The sequence below is a fragment of the Pezoporus wallicus genome, unplaced genomic scaffold, assembly GCF_028554395.1.
Source record: "Pezoporus wallicus isolate ANWC-B61680 ecotype Strahan unplaced genomic scaffold, APGP_CSIRO_Pwel_v1 contig_5441, whole genome shotgun sequence".
Classification (NCBI taxonomy): Eukaryota; Metazoa; Chordata; class Aves; order Psittaciformes; family Psittacidae; genus Pezoporus; species Pezoporus wallicus.
In genome coordinates this window covers 486,815-505,330 of record NW_026640767.1, presented here as the reverse complement: position 1 = coordinate 505,330, position 18,516 = coordinate 486,815, and the positions used below count along the sequence as shown (strand labels likewise).

The 18,516-nt window shown below is 42.7% G+C and overlaps 1 protein-coding gene across 1 annotated transcript in view; it reads right to left on the bottom strand.

Moving 5' to 3' along the window:
- Positions 1–15,795, bottom strand: part of IGF2BP3 (insulin like growth factor 2 mRNA binding protein 3) — a 115,382-nt gene extending 99,587 nt beyond the window's left edge. The window contains exons 1-3 of the mRNA XM_057420438.1: positions 15,615–15,795; positions 14,893–15,114; positions 13,563–13,623 (exon numbers count right to left, since the gene is read on the bottom strand). Of these exons, the coding sequence (XP_057276421.1) occupies positions 13,563–13,623; positions 14,893–15,067 (236 nt within the window). The 5' untranslated portion in view covers positions 15,068–15,114; positions 15,615–15,795. The remainder of the gene's footprint in view (positions 1–13,562; positions 13,624–14,892; positions 15,115–15,614) is intronic.
- Between the last annotated feature and the right edge of the window lie 2,721 nt (positions 15,796–18,516).

The window sequence follows — 18,516 nt, the reverse complement described above, 5'->3', positions numbered from 1 at the left end:
GTGTATGTGTGCGTCCGTGTACATGCACATGCATGCACGTCTTTCACTCTGCATTCATCCTGGCCAAAACTTCTATTTGTATTACTTTTTTTTCCACAAATACATGTATTACTCAGCTTTGCAAGAGGACAGCTTTATACTGACATGATAATTAGGCATTTAAAAGATACAATGTGCTCATCACCTGATGTTCAGCAAAGCCTAATGAAGACCTGCAGGTAACCTGCTCACATGGCTAAGGGCTTTTTAAATAATAATTTTTAAAAAAGAATCCATTTCCTCATTACTACTTCCCACCCTTCAAGCTCAAAACAAACCAAGAGTTTAAAAAATATCAGCAAGATAAACACCTTCTTTTAAACCTTCTAAGACCACACAAACTGGAACAGAGTAGAACACTTCACCAGTTTTACAACAGAAGAAACATCAAATTTACCATATATTTCCTCCTTTTCTTGCTTTAAAATAAGTTCATCCATCTCAAAGGATTTAGTACAATAAGTCTTATTGACACAAGATTAAAGAAAAAACATAAGGAATTTTTTCAAGTCTAAATTGATGCACGTGATAGCTAAGACACTGCACAGATACCAATTCTCACTTTGATGCTTTAGTAATTATTTTACTAGTACACTTTGTTGAACTAATTGAACACCAAGAAGAAGAAATAGCACTCAAGTGCTGGCCCTCACTAAAGGTAATTCCACATGGTCTTAAACTGATTAGGTGACAAAGGAGAGAGACATAACACCTCTACCACAGGAGTGCTAGAACGTGTGGGTTTTGCACTATCACCACCCAACAATTTTCCTTCCTTTCTCTTGCCCTGTCAAAACCCAAAAGTCATAGAAAGTGACCACTCTTCTGTTTGGCTTTCTCACTTTTATGCTGAATGTTATCAAATACAGAATTAAAAAGGCCATTTCTTTTTCTATACTTAAATTACTTGAAAGAGAAACAAATCAGGCATTGCCATTTCTTTTAAGCAATTTTCTCTGAAGAGTTCTCCCCAAGAAATGAAATCCTATACAACTACACAGAAATTGTGTGGTCAGAACAGCACCAAATAAAATTATTTCATAGCTGTACTTACAGCAAAAAGTTACAAGTTACTTAGAAAAACTGCTTACTCCCCCCTCAAATAATTTTATCCCCTCAAAGTGTACAATGCATCATCTTTCAGTTGGGATATAGAGCTAAACAATTACACACTTTGCACACATACGCAATATTTTCTACATTAAGTTTTGATCTAAAGACAAGTTACCGGAAAATGTTTAACATCTTTAAAGAAGTTTATAAAATAATAACCATGCAAAGCTTTCTGTTGTCTACAAAGCTTATTTTCTCCTTTTCTTTATAGGGCAATAATTTTGCTCTGGGTAAGTACATCTACACTAGTAAATCCACATGCATAGTAAACATTTTGTATCAGCATAGTTAAAGCATCACAGCTTGTGCATAAAGAGTCTTCTGCAATTTTTTATATTTCCTTTATAGAAATATTGTCAGTTTTATCTTCCATTAAACTTCATTTTTATCAATTACTGAAACAAACTTCTGTGCTTCACCATAGCAGCTTTGATTGGTGCACCCTGGCTTACTTAACACAGTGTATGAAAGCAGTTCCTGAGCTTTCAGAGCAGATCTTAGTGAAAGCCTTAGAGCATCGTTTCATTCTGCTCAACTGGAAAAGTCAACAACTAAAATTCAGTTGTTCACAAGTTTTAAATTATGCAACATTTCAATTTTACAATTTCTTTCAAAGGCAAGTTATGTTGAAAATCCCTTGTATAAAGAGTATAAGAATATTTTCTTTAATAAACCTTTACAGTTAATATTTAATAATTTCCCCCCACTTTCATAATCCTGTAAAAGAACTGCCATGACTTTAAGAAATAACATATAAAGCAATTATAGGATAGCCACTATCACCTTTTAAATAACTCCATCATTTTTCATTTCCTTTTCCACAGAAGACATAGATAGAAGATAGTGTATGTTTTAAAGATGATCACAGCAAACATTGACTTTTTCACTGTAACTATAGATTTAAATACTGTTAAGATCAGAGAACAAAAAAAAAAATAGTTTACATTTCTGCACTGAGAAACCACACTCTTTACACAGAGTAGCATATACACTATTTTAGTTCACTTAGCATTAAACTGAGCAAAACTGTAAATTAAGATCAGTTTTAAACTAACAGAAAACCAGTTAATTCATAAGTGTAACTTACAAGTTAATCATTAATGTCAAGGTTATTTTCGTTTGGTAACTTCTTGTTTCCAAAGGCATAGAATTTGCTAAATATTTAAATCAAAATTAGGAATAAAGTTCATGTGAACTATGATGATAATTTTGACCAAGTTTAATAAATTATTTAGAAGTTAATTACTTCATATTTAGTGTGTATACAGATGTGCAAGCTTATTATAACACCAAGGCAGTAATTACTTTCTCATTTTTACAATTGCACAATACTGATTTAGTAACAGAGATACCTAAATTAGGTGGTACTTGCCCCCACTAGTAGATCAAGCTGGTTTTATCCAAGAGCATAGCTTTGCATAGTTTAAATATGCCTTTCAAAGCTCTGAAATTCAGCTGCACACAGATATACCCAACAATTGAGGATTTAAGAACAACATTTTAAAGGAATAAAGAGTGGGAAAAAGCTAAAAATACAAAATTACCAAAAAAAAAAAAAACCAGCATAAGGAAGACTATGATGTTACATGATAAATATTCAATGGCAGAAAGAAATCAGCCTTCTTTAGGGGTTACTGATTGTTTTCTGCCAACACTACTGTTTGTATGTCATCTTCATTCATCTCCCCCACCATCGCTCCCCCCAAAATTCGTCTCATTTCAAACCTTGCTGGCACCAGCTTTGTGCCTAGTATTGTACTACACAGTAAGAGACAACTACCAGTAACAACCAGAACTGGAGCTACCAAAAGCCTCATGACAAAGCAATAGCTCCCTCCCTCTCCTCCCCCAAACCTCAAAGACATGCTTTAATAGTTCATAACCACATGTACGTTATCCACAGAGTGCAAGGAAAGTTCACAAAGCTGGATGTTAGAGGGAAAACAAACAGGTCAAGGCACCTGCTCAGCCCCTCAAAACCAAAGCTCTCCTTGTTGACCCCAAGTCCCATCAGGTCAGACACGCACCACAGCCATCTCCAGAAGACTGCCACTTCTCAAACACCATTTCACCCTCAGGAACTTGCAGGACTTCATCATGATGAAACACAACTAAGTTTTGGCCAGACTTTTCCATGCCTTGCCTTTTTTCCCTTTCTTTATTCCCACGCCCCCTCTTTCCTCCCCCACCCCTTAAAGGGTAGCACCCAGAATGATACACCCAGTGACACAAGGCAGAACTATGTCAAAGAGTGGTTTTCTGTAATACAGACCCATGTATGATTTCCACCAGCATTCTACAGCCAAAAAGTTAAGATAGCTTGAACTTGCATTTGAAAAGCCATTTTGAAGGGCTGCAGTACACAACACAGCACTGCTATACAGTGGGAGACTGACGTAACCACACGTGCAATGCTGTATCTGTACTGTCGTTCATGCATTCAGAAGTAGCATTTTCATGTTAAGATGGTGAACTTAAACATACGCAAAACCAGCAACAGTCACAATAAGTGAACTGTGTGGATCAGGTGATGCGAGCGAAAGGGCCAGGAAGAAAAGCAACGTACATAAGCTTATTATTTGCCACAGAGGCAGGCAAAAGCCAATCACGGAGTATATGCTTCAATAAAATCACAAAATTGCTAGTCAAACACAAAGCTAAAGCAATCATTAGCTCCATCGAAAAGCTGTTGGGCTCCATAAATTATAATGATAAATCTTCTAAATCTTTTCCCAAGATTACTTCCAAGGAGTGATGGGCAACTTTAACTTTATATGGGATAAGCATATGCTACGTACATGAAAATACGATTTTTGCTCATGATTTGAGTTTAATTGAACAACTGTCACCAAGCCCAGTTGTACAAAGGTGTGCACTCCACAACCTTCAGCAAAAATTTAGTTTTGTGTCAAATGCAGAATTTCAGGTATATTTACATGTCAACAATCACTTCTTATTTAAGAAAGCAGCCAGGGTAGGAGGAGTAGAAATCACATTATTATGAAGAATTTCCTCTCAACTGCATAACAGAAAATGAAAACTTCTAGAGAGGAATAGAACTCATTCTATCCAAACACATTGTTAAAGCAAACAAAACAAGCAGCAACCCAAAGCAAGGTAACAAATAGAATGGGACATTTGCTACTAGAACTCAGGCCAGTTCAGAAATAAGGGGTGACCGACATTCTGATGATGAGAACTTAGTGTGGGGCTTTTGGGGTGTTTTTTAAAGAAAAATAGTTCAATAGAATGAGCATTCTGGTGCTTCTTTAAATGAAGCTGTATTAGCAGAGTAAGATCTTACACCACTGCTACTGAGCACCAGCATTAAACGGAAGAGAAATCTAGTGATGACTACAGAGCATTTAAAAAAAAAAAAAATCTCTGCTTTGACTTTAGGAACTGTCCATTTCTCCTGTATTTTGCACAGGTTACTAGAAGCAGCTTAAACACCTGTGCTATACCCAGGATCCTCCAATTCTCTCATTGCGTTACTAAATCTACAAGACCACATGTTAAACTATATGCTTACCATGTCTTAGTACATATTTGAGATTGAAAGAAAGCCTGAACTTGTAGACAGTTTTAAACACTCAGCATCCTTGGAAGTTGCACATTTCTTAAAAGGATCCTACACTAAAAATTTCTGTGCAGATGCAGAGTTCATACAATCAGGTAACAAGTATTGAGATACTCCAGCACTTCGGTTACAGTCAAAAGGAGTATCTCCCAGTTGGCATAGGCAGTTTTTAGCTCTCTGTAACACTGCCACCCACCACCACCTAGAGCTTACTTAAATAACCAAACTTCTACTAACACAAAGCTCCTGGTATAAAAACTGTTGCTGCTGATCAACACCAGCTCCCACTATGACCAATACCACTGAAAGACACTTAGTACCAAATCCCTCTCACCCGACCCTGGTGAAAAGTTCCCTCTGCACACCAGACTTTTCCACAAAGAAAGATGTGGTTCATTTAGGGATCCAGTTCCCTTGGTAGGAAAGACCTCTGTGATCTTTAGAGCACAGCAGTACACATCTGTACTAGACCAGTGCCTCGCTGGCGAGGTGAACCCGTGCACACTGGTATACAATCAGCAAACTCACTTAAAATATTATTTCAGAATATTCCAAGACACAAAGTAATACATTTCATATTTTTTTCCCAACCGTTAGCTGTTTAAGGTTGTCACAAAATTTTCACTGGAAAAGTTTATAAAGTGAGTTTATCAGAATTCTAATTCATATTATGAGAAAAATAAGATACGGTTTACATTATAGGCATAGTCTATTATCCTGGATTAAACTGCTACGTAAATTCCTCAAACATCCTACAGGTTACACCTGATTATGTTTTTCAAGTACTAAAGAGATGTTGTTTTGTAATTCTTACTTTAAGACGTGAGAAGGAAAAAAAAAAATGAACTCTTCTTCCATGATAACCAGGAAGCCATCATCACATAGAGAACCTCCCCTACATGCATAAAGCAAATAATCCACTCTATCACTGAAAATAGATTTCCTACTGATCTGTTCTTTAACTGTTTTAAAAATACTGGTTTTTTTTAAGAAAAATCCCTTTTATCTTTTGCCTTTGTTCATCAATATATGCATTTTCTCTGTCTAAGCTAGAGCAGCTCTGCAAACTCCGTTTCCCAAGAGCCTCCCCTCACCACACCAAGGACTTCTTCTGAGGGCAGGGAAGAAGGGGCAGAGAGCTCACAGGGTCGGGCCCCAGGATGAAAGCTGTGTGAAGAGACTGCATAGTACAGCTCACTCGAGGCTGGGTCTGCTTTTAACCCCCTCCTTTTCATGGCTAGCCCTCCTGCCCTGCTTATTCCTAGAAAATTAGAATTCCATCTTGACCTATGTGTACTAGATATTTAACAGGTAATTCCAAATCCAAACACAATAAGGTTTTTGCTTCATCCCTAACCACTATTTAACATCAGATTTCAGGGAAATAAGTGTTTGTGAACCCAACTAAAAACTTAAGATTATTTTTCTTCCCTCCCCAACAGAAATTTTTGTTCACAGACTCGAGTTCCCTCTATCAGGAATTTTGATTTCTGCGCTACAATATTTAAGGCTCCATTAAGTTCAAGCAAGATCCATTTTTTAGGAAAACCCTAGGGCCTGTACATTTAGCATTAGAAAATTAAAATTATTTACCAAAAACCAATAAACACTGCTATTTTCAAAGGGGAAAATTGCACTGGACACATGGCATAGACTAAGTATTTTAAAATGGCGTTCCTAAAGTTCAGCTGAGCATGAAAGTTAATCTTTCAGAAGTGAACATTCAGCCCCGGTTGTGTTCAAGTGTATTAGTACCAGCAAAAAAAAAACACCAACCTTTCTATTTTTATAAATTCTCCAGATATTTTTAGCTGGTCTTTTCTTAAACTACAAATTATTTTTATGGTAATATAATATTTTAAAATATGTGTGTGTATAAATATATACACACAGAGACTCGCATACACACACATTCTCTTCAAAACACTCTCTCCATTATTTCTCACCAGAGTACAGCCACAAAATTATCAAGATACCCCAACAAATTAAAATGGAGTAAGGCCCTTCCCAGCTGAAGACCTTCCATTTCAAAACAGTTTTATTTCAATACTTAGTCCCATACCCAAGAAGAGTCAGATCCCTCTTTGGCACACTGTTATGTCCACTCCTATCCAAATTTTAACTTTACTAGAAACACCAAATGCCTCATTTTACCTTTTAGAGGCAGTTTTTCATCCAGATTTGCAAAAGGATGAGTTTAGTTGATGTTAATTCCATTGCAACATGAAAAGGCAGGCAATAGGAGAGATACATTACTGCTAAGGTTACGTTGCACAGAAGATAGCTTTTATACTACAGGTTTCTCTTGTGCCAGCTGCTGTGATAATACACTTCAGCAAAATAATATTTAATATAATTTAATATAATTAATTTAGTATATTTTTCCATTTCAAAATTTCAATGCACTTACAGAAAAAAAGTTAAAAGAAAAAAATGGAAAACACCACCTTTTCAGCCCCACTCTTATTGCCATTACACCTAGAGTATTTTAACATTTACCATAATATTGACTCTCGTAATACACTATTTGCTAAGTATCCAACTACAGACATGAAGGTTTTCTCCTTGGTGAAATGTATGCATCCTTCAACATGCACTCACAAACCAATATTGCAGATCTGTAAAGAAGCAAGACTAGGAGAGAATTTTTCCTTAATTACCTAAAAAGTACCCAAACACACAGGACCTCGTGCTCCTATACAGAAACTTTCAAAGCCAAATTACTTATTTGAGGTGATGAGAAGGAACAACTGCCACTGAAATACACACAAGGATAAATGTGGCCAGAGAGGCTGAGTAACACCAGTAAGCAGTGGGCTTACTGATCTCCCCAGCAAAACCTAGACCTGGGCGTATGGGATGATTTTTAGATGACACATTTAACATTTTCTTTATTGGGACTGTAAATGTAATACTCGTAAGACTGCAAAGATGCAGAATGGAAAGGCATACACTTGACATGCTCAGGGTAAAAATAAAAAAGGATAGAAGCCTCAGACTAAAACCAAACCATAAAATAATGCACAAGTATTTCTGGTGACAATGTCACATTTTGGGAAGAAGTAAGGAAAACTTACGGTTTTCTTAGCTTTCAACAGTAATTAGCATATAACTCAACATATAATTCTATACTCTGCATCATTTGAGATAAATTGGACTGACGTGCAGATAAACATTTTGCATATGAAAACAAAATGAGAGAACACACATTAAAAAGATAATCATATTGACGCATACTGAAGCACTCTGTAACTACATAAAACACCTCAATATTGGTAAGCGCATCAATCCTATTCAAACTTTTGCACCTTCCCCTCTCCCTCAATAAAACGTAAGTTATACTTGGACCTTCCAGCATTTAATTTTTGTATCCATCTCCATCTATTTACTGATGCCAAATAAATTCCAATAATAAATGTAACTCTGAAATTACAAGAAAAAAAAAAATCCCACAGCAATGTTGCCTTGTGCCTGTCTCCCTGAGCTCATGCAAGGACAGAATCACCACAAAAGTGTCTTTAACTGTGCTCCATGGCTACTATGTATTTATTACCAAAATCCCAAGAGGATAAAATCCTAAAAGCTAAAATGACATTAAGAAGAGGAGCAGGTTTAAGGAGCAAAGAGTCTTTTTTGTGAGGTTCCCTGAAAGGCTAACCCTGTGTCTGTGGTTAAGTGTCAGGTGTATTTTAATTCTGCCTGGGTGCATCTCATAGCCGTTATGGGAAGCCTCACATTTTCTGCTACATAGGTAAATCCCAGGCCATTTAAGATATTTTGGGGTCAAAACAAAGCATGTTAAGTCCATGCAGTTGCTAACCAGAAGCCTTAAAAGTACTCCAGCACTGCAAAGTCCTATGTTCTGCACTTAAAACAGCAACTGAAATCAACACAGCCCCATTTCACAAAAATACCACCTTCAAGGTCTCAAAATGTTGAACATGTTATTACCCCATGAGGAGGGGTGAAAGCAAGGGAAAAATTAGAAAATGTAAATGTTTCCTGATTATTTTTTGCTACCCTCAAATGACACTTCCAAAAATGTATTTTTATATTCCACCTCTTCAAAATTTTCCGTATCCATGCACAATTAAAGATCTACTGCAAGTGTGTTCTCAGAGTGCCTTCTATAATGGTACCTAATGGGGCAGTAGCAAAGGGAGAGGAGGACCAACCTTTCAGGACATGCATTTAGAGAGCTCTCTCATACACTCCAGCTTATCTTTAAATACTGCAACAAGAAGGGATTTTTTTAATTACTATTATTAATGATCAGTGTGAGGAGTCTTAAAAATTAAACATCCAACAACATAATACTTAACACAGCAAAGAATTATCTGTTTTCGCCATACTGACTTGTTTGTGTAAGAATTGCAACTATCCAGGTTTGTTTCCACTCTTATTGTAAGCTTTCAAAGGTTTAAACAAAAAATAATATATATATATATATATATATACATACACACTAATTTTCTGTTCACATCTGCAAAAATAAATGTGGAAACAGAAAATAAGAACTCAAAATCACTATGCAGAAAGTCTGGCTCTTCACTCTCAAAAACATTCTAGTTTGGGCCCAGGCACAGTCCTCCACCTCTTTCTGCAGCAAAGAGCACGAATATGGCCTATAAATGACACATTTTCTCTCCTATTTTCTTACATTCAGCATGTTTCTCCCTGCTTGATATTTACAGAAGTAAAACTAAAAATCAATGCTACTAAATTACTTTTTTTAATAACTGTGGCCATTGTAGCCACAATACATGCTTCAGCCTCACAAAGACATTTCCCATCGCCTTGTGCGCACAAGATATGAACCCTCATTATGCTGAAAATTAGCAACACAATCTGATGCCTATCCAACAGCCATGGAACAGAGGTGGTTGTGTGAGGGGTTTGGGTTTTTTTTACTAAAATCAGGCTTGAGATAATTCAGCATTAAAGGTGAAGCTCAGCTGTTATTAGGTCATTGCACTCCCCATAGCACAGCTGATAAAGAGACAGCATTACTGACAAGGTACACCTTTGCTACCCTCTTCTGCTCTTCTCCCGAACAAATCCCCCAGAAGAAACATAGCGTATTTATTTTCTCGATAAAGAGCCCTCAAGGTAGGGGGGGAAACAAAAAATTAACCTTCTAATTGGAAAACTACCTCATCGTTACTACAGTTGAGGTGTCATGAGTATTTTGGGCACCTGAAGACCATGGAGCAGACATGGTGGACCAGGTCCAGGTGGAAAGCCCATGGGAGAAAGAGAGATAGGGCCAGGAGGCTACACCAGGCACACCCCCAGGTGCCCAGAGTTAGAGTTAGCGCCTGCCCTCCCCCCTCATCACACGCAAGTGACATCAGGGCCATTTGAATAATCAGATTGCAGCTACATCGCCTTGTGAGATACCAGCTGCTCTTGGATTGCAGCAAGGTAGTACCCAAAGCCTGGCACCACGAGTTCCATGGGCAAGGGTGCACACATGCTATGGGCTGCCGCTGTCCTCCTGCATTGCTGCTCTGCGAGAAGAAAACCAATCTAAGCAGCACAGATTGTCACTAGCAGTGCCCTGCCTTCTCTCACAGAGCATGACTAGCAGCAGAATTATCACAATGCCTTCCCCAACTTTTGCATAAAGTGACCTAAACCTTGAAATATTCTCATAGCCTTCCTCCACACCGAGGGGTCTGTATGCAGAAACGCTGCATTCCTTTGGCATTCCCTTGAGGTTTCAAGTCGGGCATCTACTACAAGCTTATTAAATACTTTGCACCTCCCCCAAAATAATTCTCCACCCTTCCATCAAGGAAACCTTGACCAGGCCCCTTCTTTCAAGCGCAGCATATCCCCTTGTCTGTTTTTAAATGCTTCCAAGGGGGAGGGGAGGGAGAAAGCCACACACACAGCTCTCTCCTTCCTTCCACAGCAGGTAGGAAGGTAATTTTGCAAACCTGGGTGTGCCCACTTCAAATCTGAAGATCCAGCAAGGGCTGGAATGCAGTGACTACTGGGCCTAAGTATTTCAGCCTGAGTAACAAGCTAGGCACACTCCACCATCTTCTGCATTCAGCTCAACTTTATGGCAACCCTAGCTGACACCACCTCTTGACCTTCCTTTCTGTGACAAGGATATGGATTACCAAACCCTTACCCTTTCCTCCCATGCACCTCAGCAGCCTCTGGAGGACGATACTCACAAACTACCTTTGCCAGCTACAACATACACACTCCACTAAAAAAAAAAACAACAATATATCTATATATAAATATATGGGTTTATATATATAAAAACCTATTTAAGGAGGTTGCAAGGAGGGGAGCTGGGGCTCTCCATGAAGCAGCCTCACAGCAACAGAGGTCAATACAATGTATTGAATAATTTCAGCGCGCTACACGACGACTTTTGCTCTTATGAAGTAATAAGTTGACCAAACTATTAATCGTGTGCACATGCTGAAAGACAGACTTGACACACCCACTTTTGCTTTACTAATGGCGTCACACCTCTGACTATGTCTCACACACTGAGAGCACAGGGCTCCATGGTAAGCGCTTCCTGGCCCTGCAGTGTGCAAGCACTCTGGGTGGGCCTCATGAGCAAACCCCCCCCCACCCGCATCTACACCTTCCCCTGGTGCAAAGGGATACAAAGACTTCAAATAAGTTACTTTAGAAGCGCCTTAATAACCACTTTCACCAAAATACTCAACATTTGCAAACTGTTACCAAACAACTCTAAATACACACCCAGCAAGCAGTGTTACAGAGACAGGACAAAAAAACTTCAACTTTTTGACACCACCACCCCCCAAAATAAAATAAAACCCAAAAACATGACAACAGAAAAGTATTACACATCTATGAAAGGAATGAGAGAGTCACTTTTACATATGGAGGCTACTGAATGAATTTTAAGTGGTTTTCTATATTTGATTTTGGGAGAGGGGGAGCGGAAACAAAGAGGAAGGAAGTGCAGTTATGAGAAATGCAATTTAATTTTCTGTTAAACAGCAGTATAAATCTGAAATCTATCTAATGCATTCCAACATGATACTGCACAATGAAGCAGTGTTTTAACAAATAAGGGCTCTGGGAGAAGGAATAGGGGTATGCTAATACAATTACATTTATGATTTTTCAAATGTGTCTCTATGTAGGCAACTCCTGCCTAGGAAAGTGCTTAAGTTCAGTGCAGAATTCTTTTCAACAAGTTACAGACAGATGCATGTTTCTGATCACTGTTATCCACAGACAAACAGGAAGATATGCTACCCAGTATGAAGAATGGACTTTTACACCATTTCAGCTGACAGGACAGGAAAATACTTCTAAACACATTAAATGAAGACATATATATATATATATGTAAAAGTTGGGGGGGGGTCATCAGTGATTTTAAATTTACCTTTATCTGAATAAAATTAATTAGTTTTCAACATCATAAATAGAATACTACTTCTGTAAGCTGAAGATAAATAAATTTATTATCATACTTATTAGAGAGACTAATAAGAAATTGTCAATTCTTATATGCCCCATGGAGTTTTATTCTTAAATCTAAAAATATATTCCACCTACAACAGTATTTTTATATACAAAGGGTCGGAAATATAGGGTACTGTAAATCAGAGCAATATATCTTGCATACTATATAAGCGCACACACAGCACATTAATTTCCAATGCAAAGTATCAAACAAATAGCATCACATAGATTAACATGGTATAAATTGATCCAGGAAGGAGTTTCCCTCCACACTTAACTGGAGCAAAAATCCTCCACACTTTCTCAAGAGGAGCTTTCTTTTAACACTAAATAGTGATTAAAGTTCTAAATCTCAAAATATCAAGATACAGTGCCCATAAAGACCACCAATTCATCTCTTCAAATCAAGTATTTAAAAAAAAAAACCATACTTTTAAAAATAGCCCTGAAATAGTAGAAGCCCCTTCTAACAAAGTTACACAGACAGACATACTTCCCAGATTGAATAATGGAGTACAGGAACAAGCACGTGGAAAGTTTGATCTATTTTGTTTTACCCTTTAGTGCATGCCAGGTTTTCTATAATCTAAATATTTGTGAAAGCAGCAGGCTGAATTGCTATAGGCAGTATAAAAATACTACCCTGCTTTACTGCAAGTATTGCTCCTTTACGTGAGGCCCAACTAAATTACTGCCTTGCAAAAATTAAACATACATTTAGAAATTAAGGGTGCATAAATCCTGCCCTTATTGGGAAAAAGTCATTCTCCTGCTGCTTCTATAGACCAGCTCAAAATACTGGTGAAAAAATCCTCTCAAATACAGATGAGACTTCTACTATGTGCCTATAAAACGCTGCAGACTCCAGCATGGCAGGACCAAAAAAATATGTATACCAGTATATTTACAAGATGCGTTTTCTTGCTGGAGCAAAGCTGATGTGCTTGCCCGTTACACAGTTCACAACACCACGTTTCATTGCCTCATAATACCCAGATCTGAACCCTCCACGCAGAACTTTAAATTTTAAAATCTTCACATTCATCTGCCTTCAGCCCATAATAACTCGCTTCTCCCACAAAAATACCCCTTCTTCCCCCACCCCCCCACCCCACCCTCTAATAAATTAAATACTAGCACTGCTGCCCAGCAAAGAGACTACATTAGAAATACATGGGGTGATTCTAGAAAACCTCTAGGACAGCACAGAGTGCATGCCTGTGGGTTTAAGAAAGCGCTCCATTTATCTACAGGGAAAAGAAACACAAACCTAAGCATTTTTCAAATTGCTTCTCACTGGGTAACGGAGGGCAAGGGGGAAGCAAGAGAAGGGGTATAAAATGAAATAAATTACCTTTGTCTTTTAGGGACTGAATGTTCAACTTCTATGAGTTTCCCATGCAGCTCCACTTTACCTGGAGAGATAAACGGAAAGGCGAAAATAGCTAAGCGCGGCTGTGCGTCCCACGAGTCCCCATCTGCCGGCACGGGTTTGCAGGGGTGCAAGGCAGGAAGCGGGAGCGCAACACGTTAGCCCATTCATCGGCGACCGAGGCACGGGCGGAGCGGGGACCCGGCACAGCCCCGGGAAGGCGGCAGAGCCCGGTACCGAGCCGAAGCTCCCCTGAGCGGGCCCCCTTCCTCCGCCCCAGCCCCGATCTCGGAGACACGCGCGAAACGCCGTGTGCGGGAGCCGAGCTCGGCTCTACCGAGCCGCCCCGTCCCGGGGAGGGCGACCGGGTGCTCCGCCGCCCCTGGTGCGGCCGCCGGGCCTCCAACTTCGGGAGATTTCGGCGCGGAAGGGAGCGGGAAGGGAGCCGAACGGAGGCACCGAGCGCAGCCCGAACCCATCTTTTCCAGGGAAGCTTTCGCGGCAGAGCTCCGCAAAGCCGCTTCACGCGGAGAAAGAAATACATTTCTATATATTTAAATTCTTTTTTTAAGCACACAAAAACAGGATGTCGGGGCCAGGAGCCGGCGCGCTGCTGGAGGCGGTGATGGGTGCGTGAGAGCAGCGAAGAGAAACCGAAATAAATAGCAGTGCAGCGCGGGGGGGGACAGGCAGGGCTCTCCCCAGTTCCAAGTTCGGGGCAATTCGGCGGCTCGCCCCCGGCCCTTGCGGCCTGCACCAAGCAGCGGAGAACCCCAGCTCCCAGCGGGGGGAGGTGGCCCCTGCGAGGGGCTGCGGGGGGGGGGGGGGGGGTCCGCCTGCGCCCAAGGCGGAGTGTGCAGCGCTGCCCCGCGGAGCGCAGCCTGCTTCCCGTCACTACACTCCCTCGTATCCCCCCACCTCAGCGCAGCGAGGGCCCCCGGCCGGGCAGGGCTGGCAGCGGGCTTTGGAAAAACATGGGAACCGCCGAGTCGCGGGTCCGGGCTCCCGCCCCTCCCCGGCCCCGCTCCCCCGCCACGCCGGGCTGGCCCCTCCCGGGGGGCCGCCGCCGCCGCGCAAAGCCTCCTCGGCGAGGCCGGGCGGCCCTGGCCGCGGTAAGGAAACAACAGTTCGCACCTCACCTGGGGGCTGGGAAGCAGGGTGGAGGGGAACCCTCCTCCCCAGCCTTTCCCCCCATACCCTCCACCCCTAGACCGGCGGCGCGGCCCAGTCTCCGCGGCCGCGGAGGTGCGCGGGAGGCTGGAGCCGTCGGGGCTGCGGAAAAGAGAAGGGGGGAGTTGAAGGGGCTGCTCACCTGAAAGTGCCTCGATGGCCTTCATGGCCCAGCTCTCATCGGGGCAGTCCACGAAAGCGTACCCCGTCTTCACCAGGAACTGGCCCGAGAAGGGGATCTTGGAGTCCTTAAAGAGACTTTCCAGGTCGAGGGGGCTGACGTTCTCGCCGAGGTTGCCGATGTAGAGCTTGTTCATCTTCCTGGCGGCTCGGGGAGGCGCGCACCGCGGGCTGCAACCCTCGTCTTGCGAGAGGAGGTGGGGAGGAAGGGAAAAATAAAACAAAATGCGATGGAGGAAGGAGAGAGAGAGAGAGAGAGAGAGGACAGGGGAGGGGAGGGAAAAAAAAAAAAATCAGATCTGCAGCTTGTGTCCCTCCCTCTCTCTCTCAAGGGGTAAAAAAAAAAAAAAAAAAAAAAAAGAAAAAAAAGGGGCAAAAAAAAAAAGCTTTTCCAAACGGGAGCCCTAAGTGCCTGCCGTGCTACCCGGGCGCATGGGGGGCGCGGGGGAAACACCCAGCGCCGCGGCCGCGGATGGCGGGCTGAGGAGAGGAGGAGGGGAGGGGAAAGGAAAGGAGAAAAAAAACTACTTTTTTTGTCTTGCCCCCGAGCCCCTTTGGCAGCAGCAGGCGGACTATGGAAATGTCACACTACGTGCATGCAGGCGCCGCCTTCCCTGGGTGAAAAAAGGGGGGAGAGAGAAGGGGAGGGGGGGAGGGAAGGAGGGAGAGAGAGAAAAAAATTACTTGAATATTCCGTCTTTTTGAATGAGCCACGTGTTCAAACTACAAATCAACTTCTCACGTGAGGAATCCCAGCTCTTCAATTAGCGAGTGGATGGGGCGCGCACACACTCACGGAGGAGGAGGAGGAGGGCCGGGGTGAAGGACGGGGAGGAGAGGTGGGGGGAGGCTGGACAGGACAGGACAAGTTTAGAGAGGGCCGGAGGGCGGGGGAAGGGGAAACCGGAGTTGGGTGGGCTCCGGTCTGCACCGCCTCTGCCCTTCCGCAGGGGGAGTCCGCTCCGCGCGCCCCCGCCGCCCAAAAACGGCTGGGCGGGAGTACCTCCCCCCGAGCGAGCGGGTGTGAGCCCGCGGAGGGAGGGGAAAAGGCACCGCAATGCCCGCCCCCCCTCCGGCCCCCTCTCCCGCCCCGCTCCGCTCCGCTCCTCCCCGCCGTGCCAGGCGGTGGGGATTGTTCATCGGGGTCGTGCCTGGGCGATCCCGCTCCCCGGCACCGGGGGTCGGCGGGGGGGAGGGGGAGGAAGGAGAGGAGGGGGAAGGAAGGCGACGAGGGGGTGTGGTGTGGGGGGAGGGAGAGCGGGGCTCCGCTCCCGCGCACGGCCGCCGCGGCTGCGTGCTGGGGGACTGCGCGGGGCGGGGGGTTTCTGTCAGCCCCGGAGGAGCCCCACATGGTAACGTGCCCGCATCGCCCCTTGAGCTGAGCCCTACGGAAAGGAGGAGAAAGGGGAGGGGGGGTAAAAATAAAAAAGACAAAGGGGTGGTGGAGAGTTAGGGGGATGATGAAGGAGGGGGGAAAGTCCTGGGGCGAGGGAGACGCGGCCCGGCCCGGGGAGGGGCGGGGGGACCACGCTCCATCTGGGAAATGGTGGACGACGAAGGGGGAAAACGCGAAGGCTCCGTTGCCCCCGGCTGGTAACGGCACACAAAGGGATTTGGCGACCCCCCTCCTCCCTAGCTCCCCCACCCCCCGGCCCAGTCTAAGGAACCATTCATAATTCTCCACATTGGTACAGATACAATGGTGGGCTTGTGGGGGAGGGGTTTGGGGGTGTGGAGCCTTTCCAGTGCAAACAAAACGTTGCCTGAAGATGAAGAAAGGATACGGAAATGAAAGCCAGCACTGTGTTTAATATAGCGATCTAGCAGGTTTTGTTTAATAATTCAACGCACTTTAGCCGAAGGTTTCATTTATTCCGTGGTAGGCTCCTTGCGGTACGTTTTAATAGGTATATCCATGGAAAATGGTTAAATGCTTTTATTAGCGAGCAGTGAATGGATTTCCACATGTCCTGGAAATCCGTCGTAAAGAGGAACACTTCATAGTTTTGTGCCTAACTTGGGACAAATACAGAATTAAAGAGGGGGAATTTAAATCTCCTCAGAAGCCGGGGAATGGGCAAGGGTCTGCCTCTTCCACCCGCCAGCCGCAGCAGCTGGGCTGGGGAGGGGGTACAGGGGCCGGGAGCGGGGGGAAGTGGCCGAGGATTTCGCCTGTGGTGGTATGATGCAAGGAGACATGTCTCACCATGAGGGCTGGAGCCCCGGACCATTGTGGAATGAGCAGGGGCTGGGGGAATGTTGGAGTAAGTTGGGAATACGGCCCTTTTGTGGTGTGCAGCCGAGCGCTTGGCTTACCGGGGAGAAAAAAACACCCAAACCCCTCTCATATTTGTGATTTCAACCCAATGTTTAACCTCAGTGTCATTTTAATGAACTTTTAATTGTTAGCTTGTGATTGAGGAAACCAAGTGGTTTGTGTTCCGCTCAGCAGAATTTAATCACAACTTCCATTTTGTAGAAAATTAGCAAATAATTATCTTGAGGATAGAAAGAAATTTGTCATTTTTTTCCACCTACAACGTTAACCTGCTTCTGACTTTTTGATGCTGGATGTGGCACTTTTCCTAAATGAATTTGTATTTCATAACCCCATCTTGTGTAGTCTGGCTAAAATAAATTATTGGCCATCCAAGCTAAAACCGCCCCCCCTCCAAATGACTGGATTCTGAGTTAAACTTGTGAAAGGAATTAGTAACCATTCTTGTAGATTAATTGCATTCTTTAGAAATACGATTTGTACCAAAACTATAAGGCAGTCTGCATTATAGATTCATACTCTCTTCTACATGGTTGGGCTATAACGTTATCTGGTATTTCCTGTGAAAATTTTTAAGCAGGGTGAATATATTTAATTTAATATTCTAGTTTGAGAATCTTTTGCTGGGAGATTTTTTAATCTTTAATTTTTTTTAAGAAATTAAGATTGCGAGTTCATGATAACAATGTGCATCAGTTGTCCAATAACATCATAAACTGCTTTGTAATCAGATGATTGGAAATATAACCCTTCCTTATTAGCAATCTCTTTTTATTATTGTTATTTCTGATACTCTGAAAGCATCTTGCTACTAAGCTGAAATATTTTTCGTAAGGCTAATAATGTATAGCTTTGTTTATCAAGTAAGGCTCAATAATGTATAGCTTTGTTTGTCAAGGAGCGTGGGTTGGTTGGTTAGTGGTTTCAAGAGTAAACCCAAACCTGGAATGCCAAAAAAGGCAAATCAACAACAAAAACTTGCTCCTCCTGCCTGCCAAACCCCCACTTCCCAGTGCAGACGGGCACGGTCCAGGTCAGCTGGGCACTCCCAGATACTAACGTTATGGGGAATATAGCTCTATGATTTGAGATACAATTTATTTTGGCAGTCACAGATCAAATGCGTGAGCACGCAGCAGAGCATTCTCACAGTGAAGGTCTTTTTTCGAGCCATCTCTCTGTCTGAAAAGGCATTATTTAAAAAAAAAAAAAAATATTTCCGTTGTATTTCCGATGTTTACGTTTGTTGCCCACACAGCCAGAGGAGAAGTTAAAATACTTACATAAATATTCTACACTAGGGAGCAA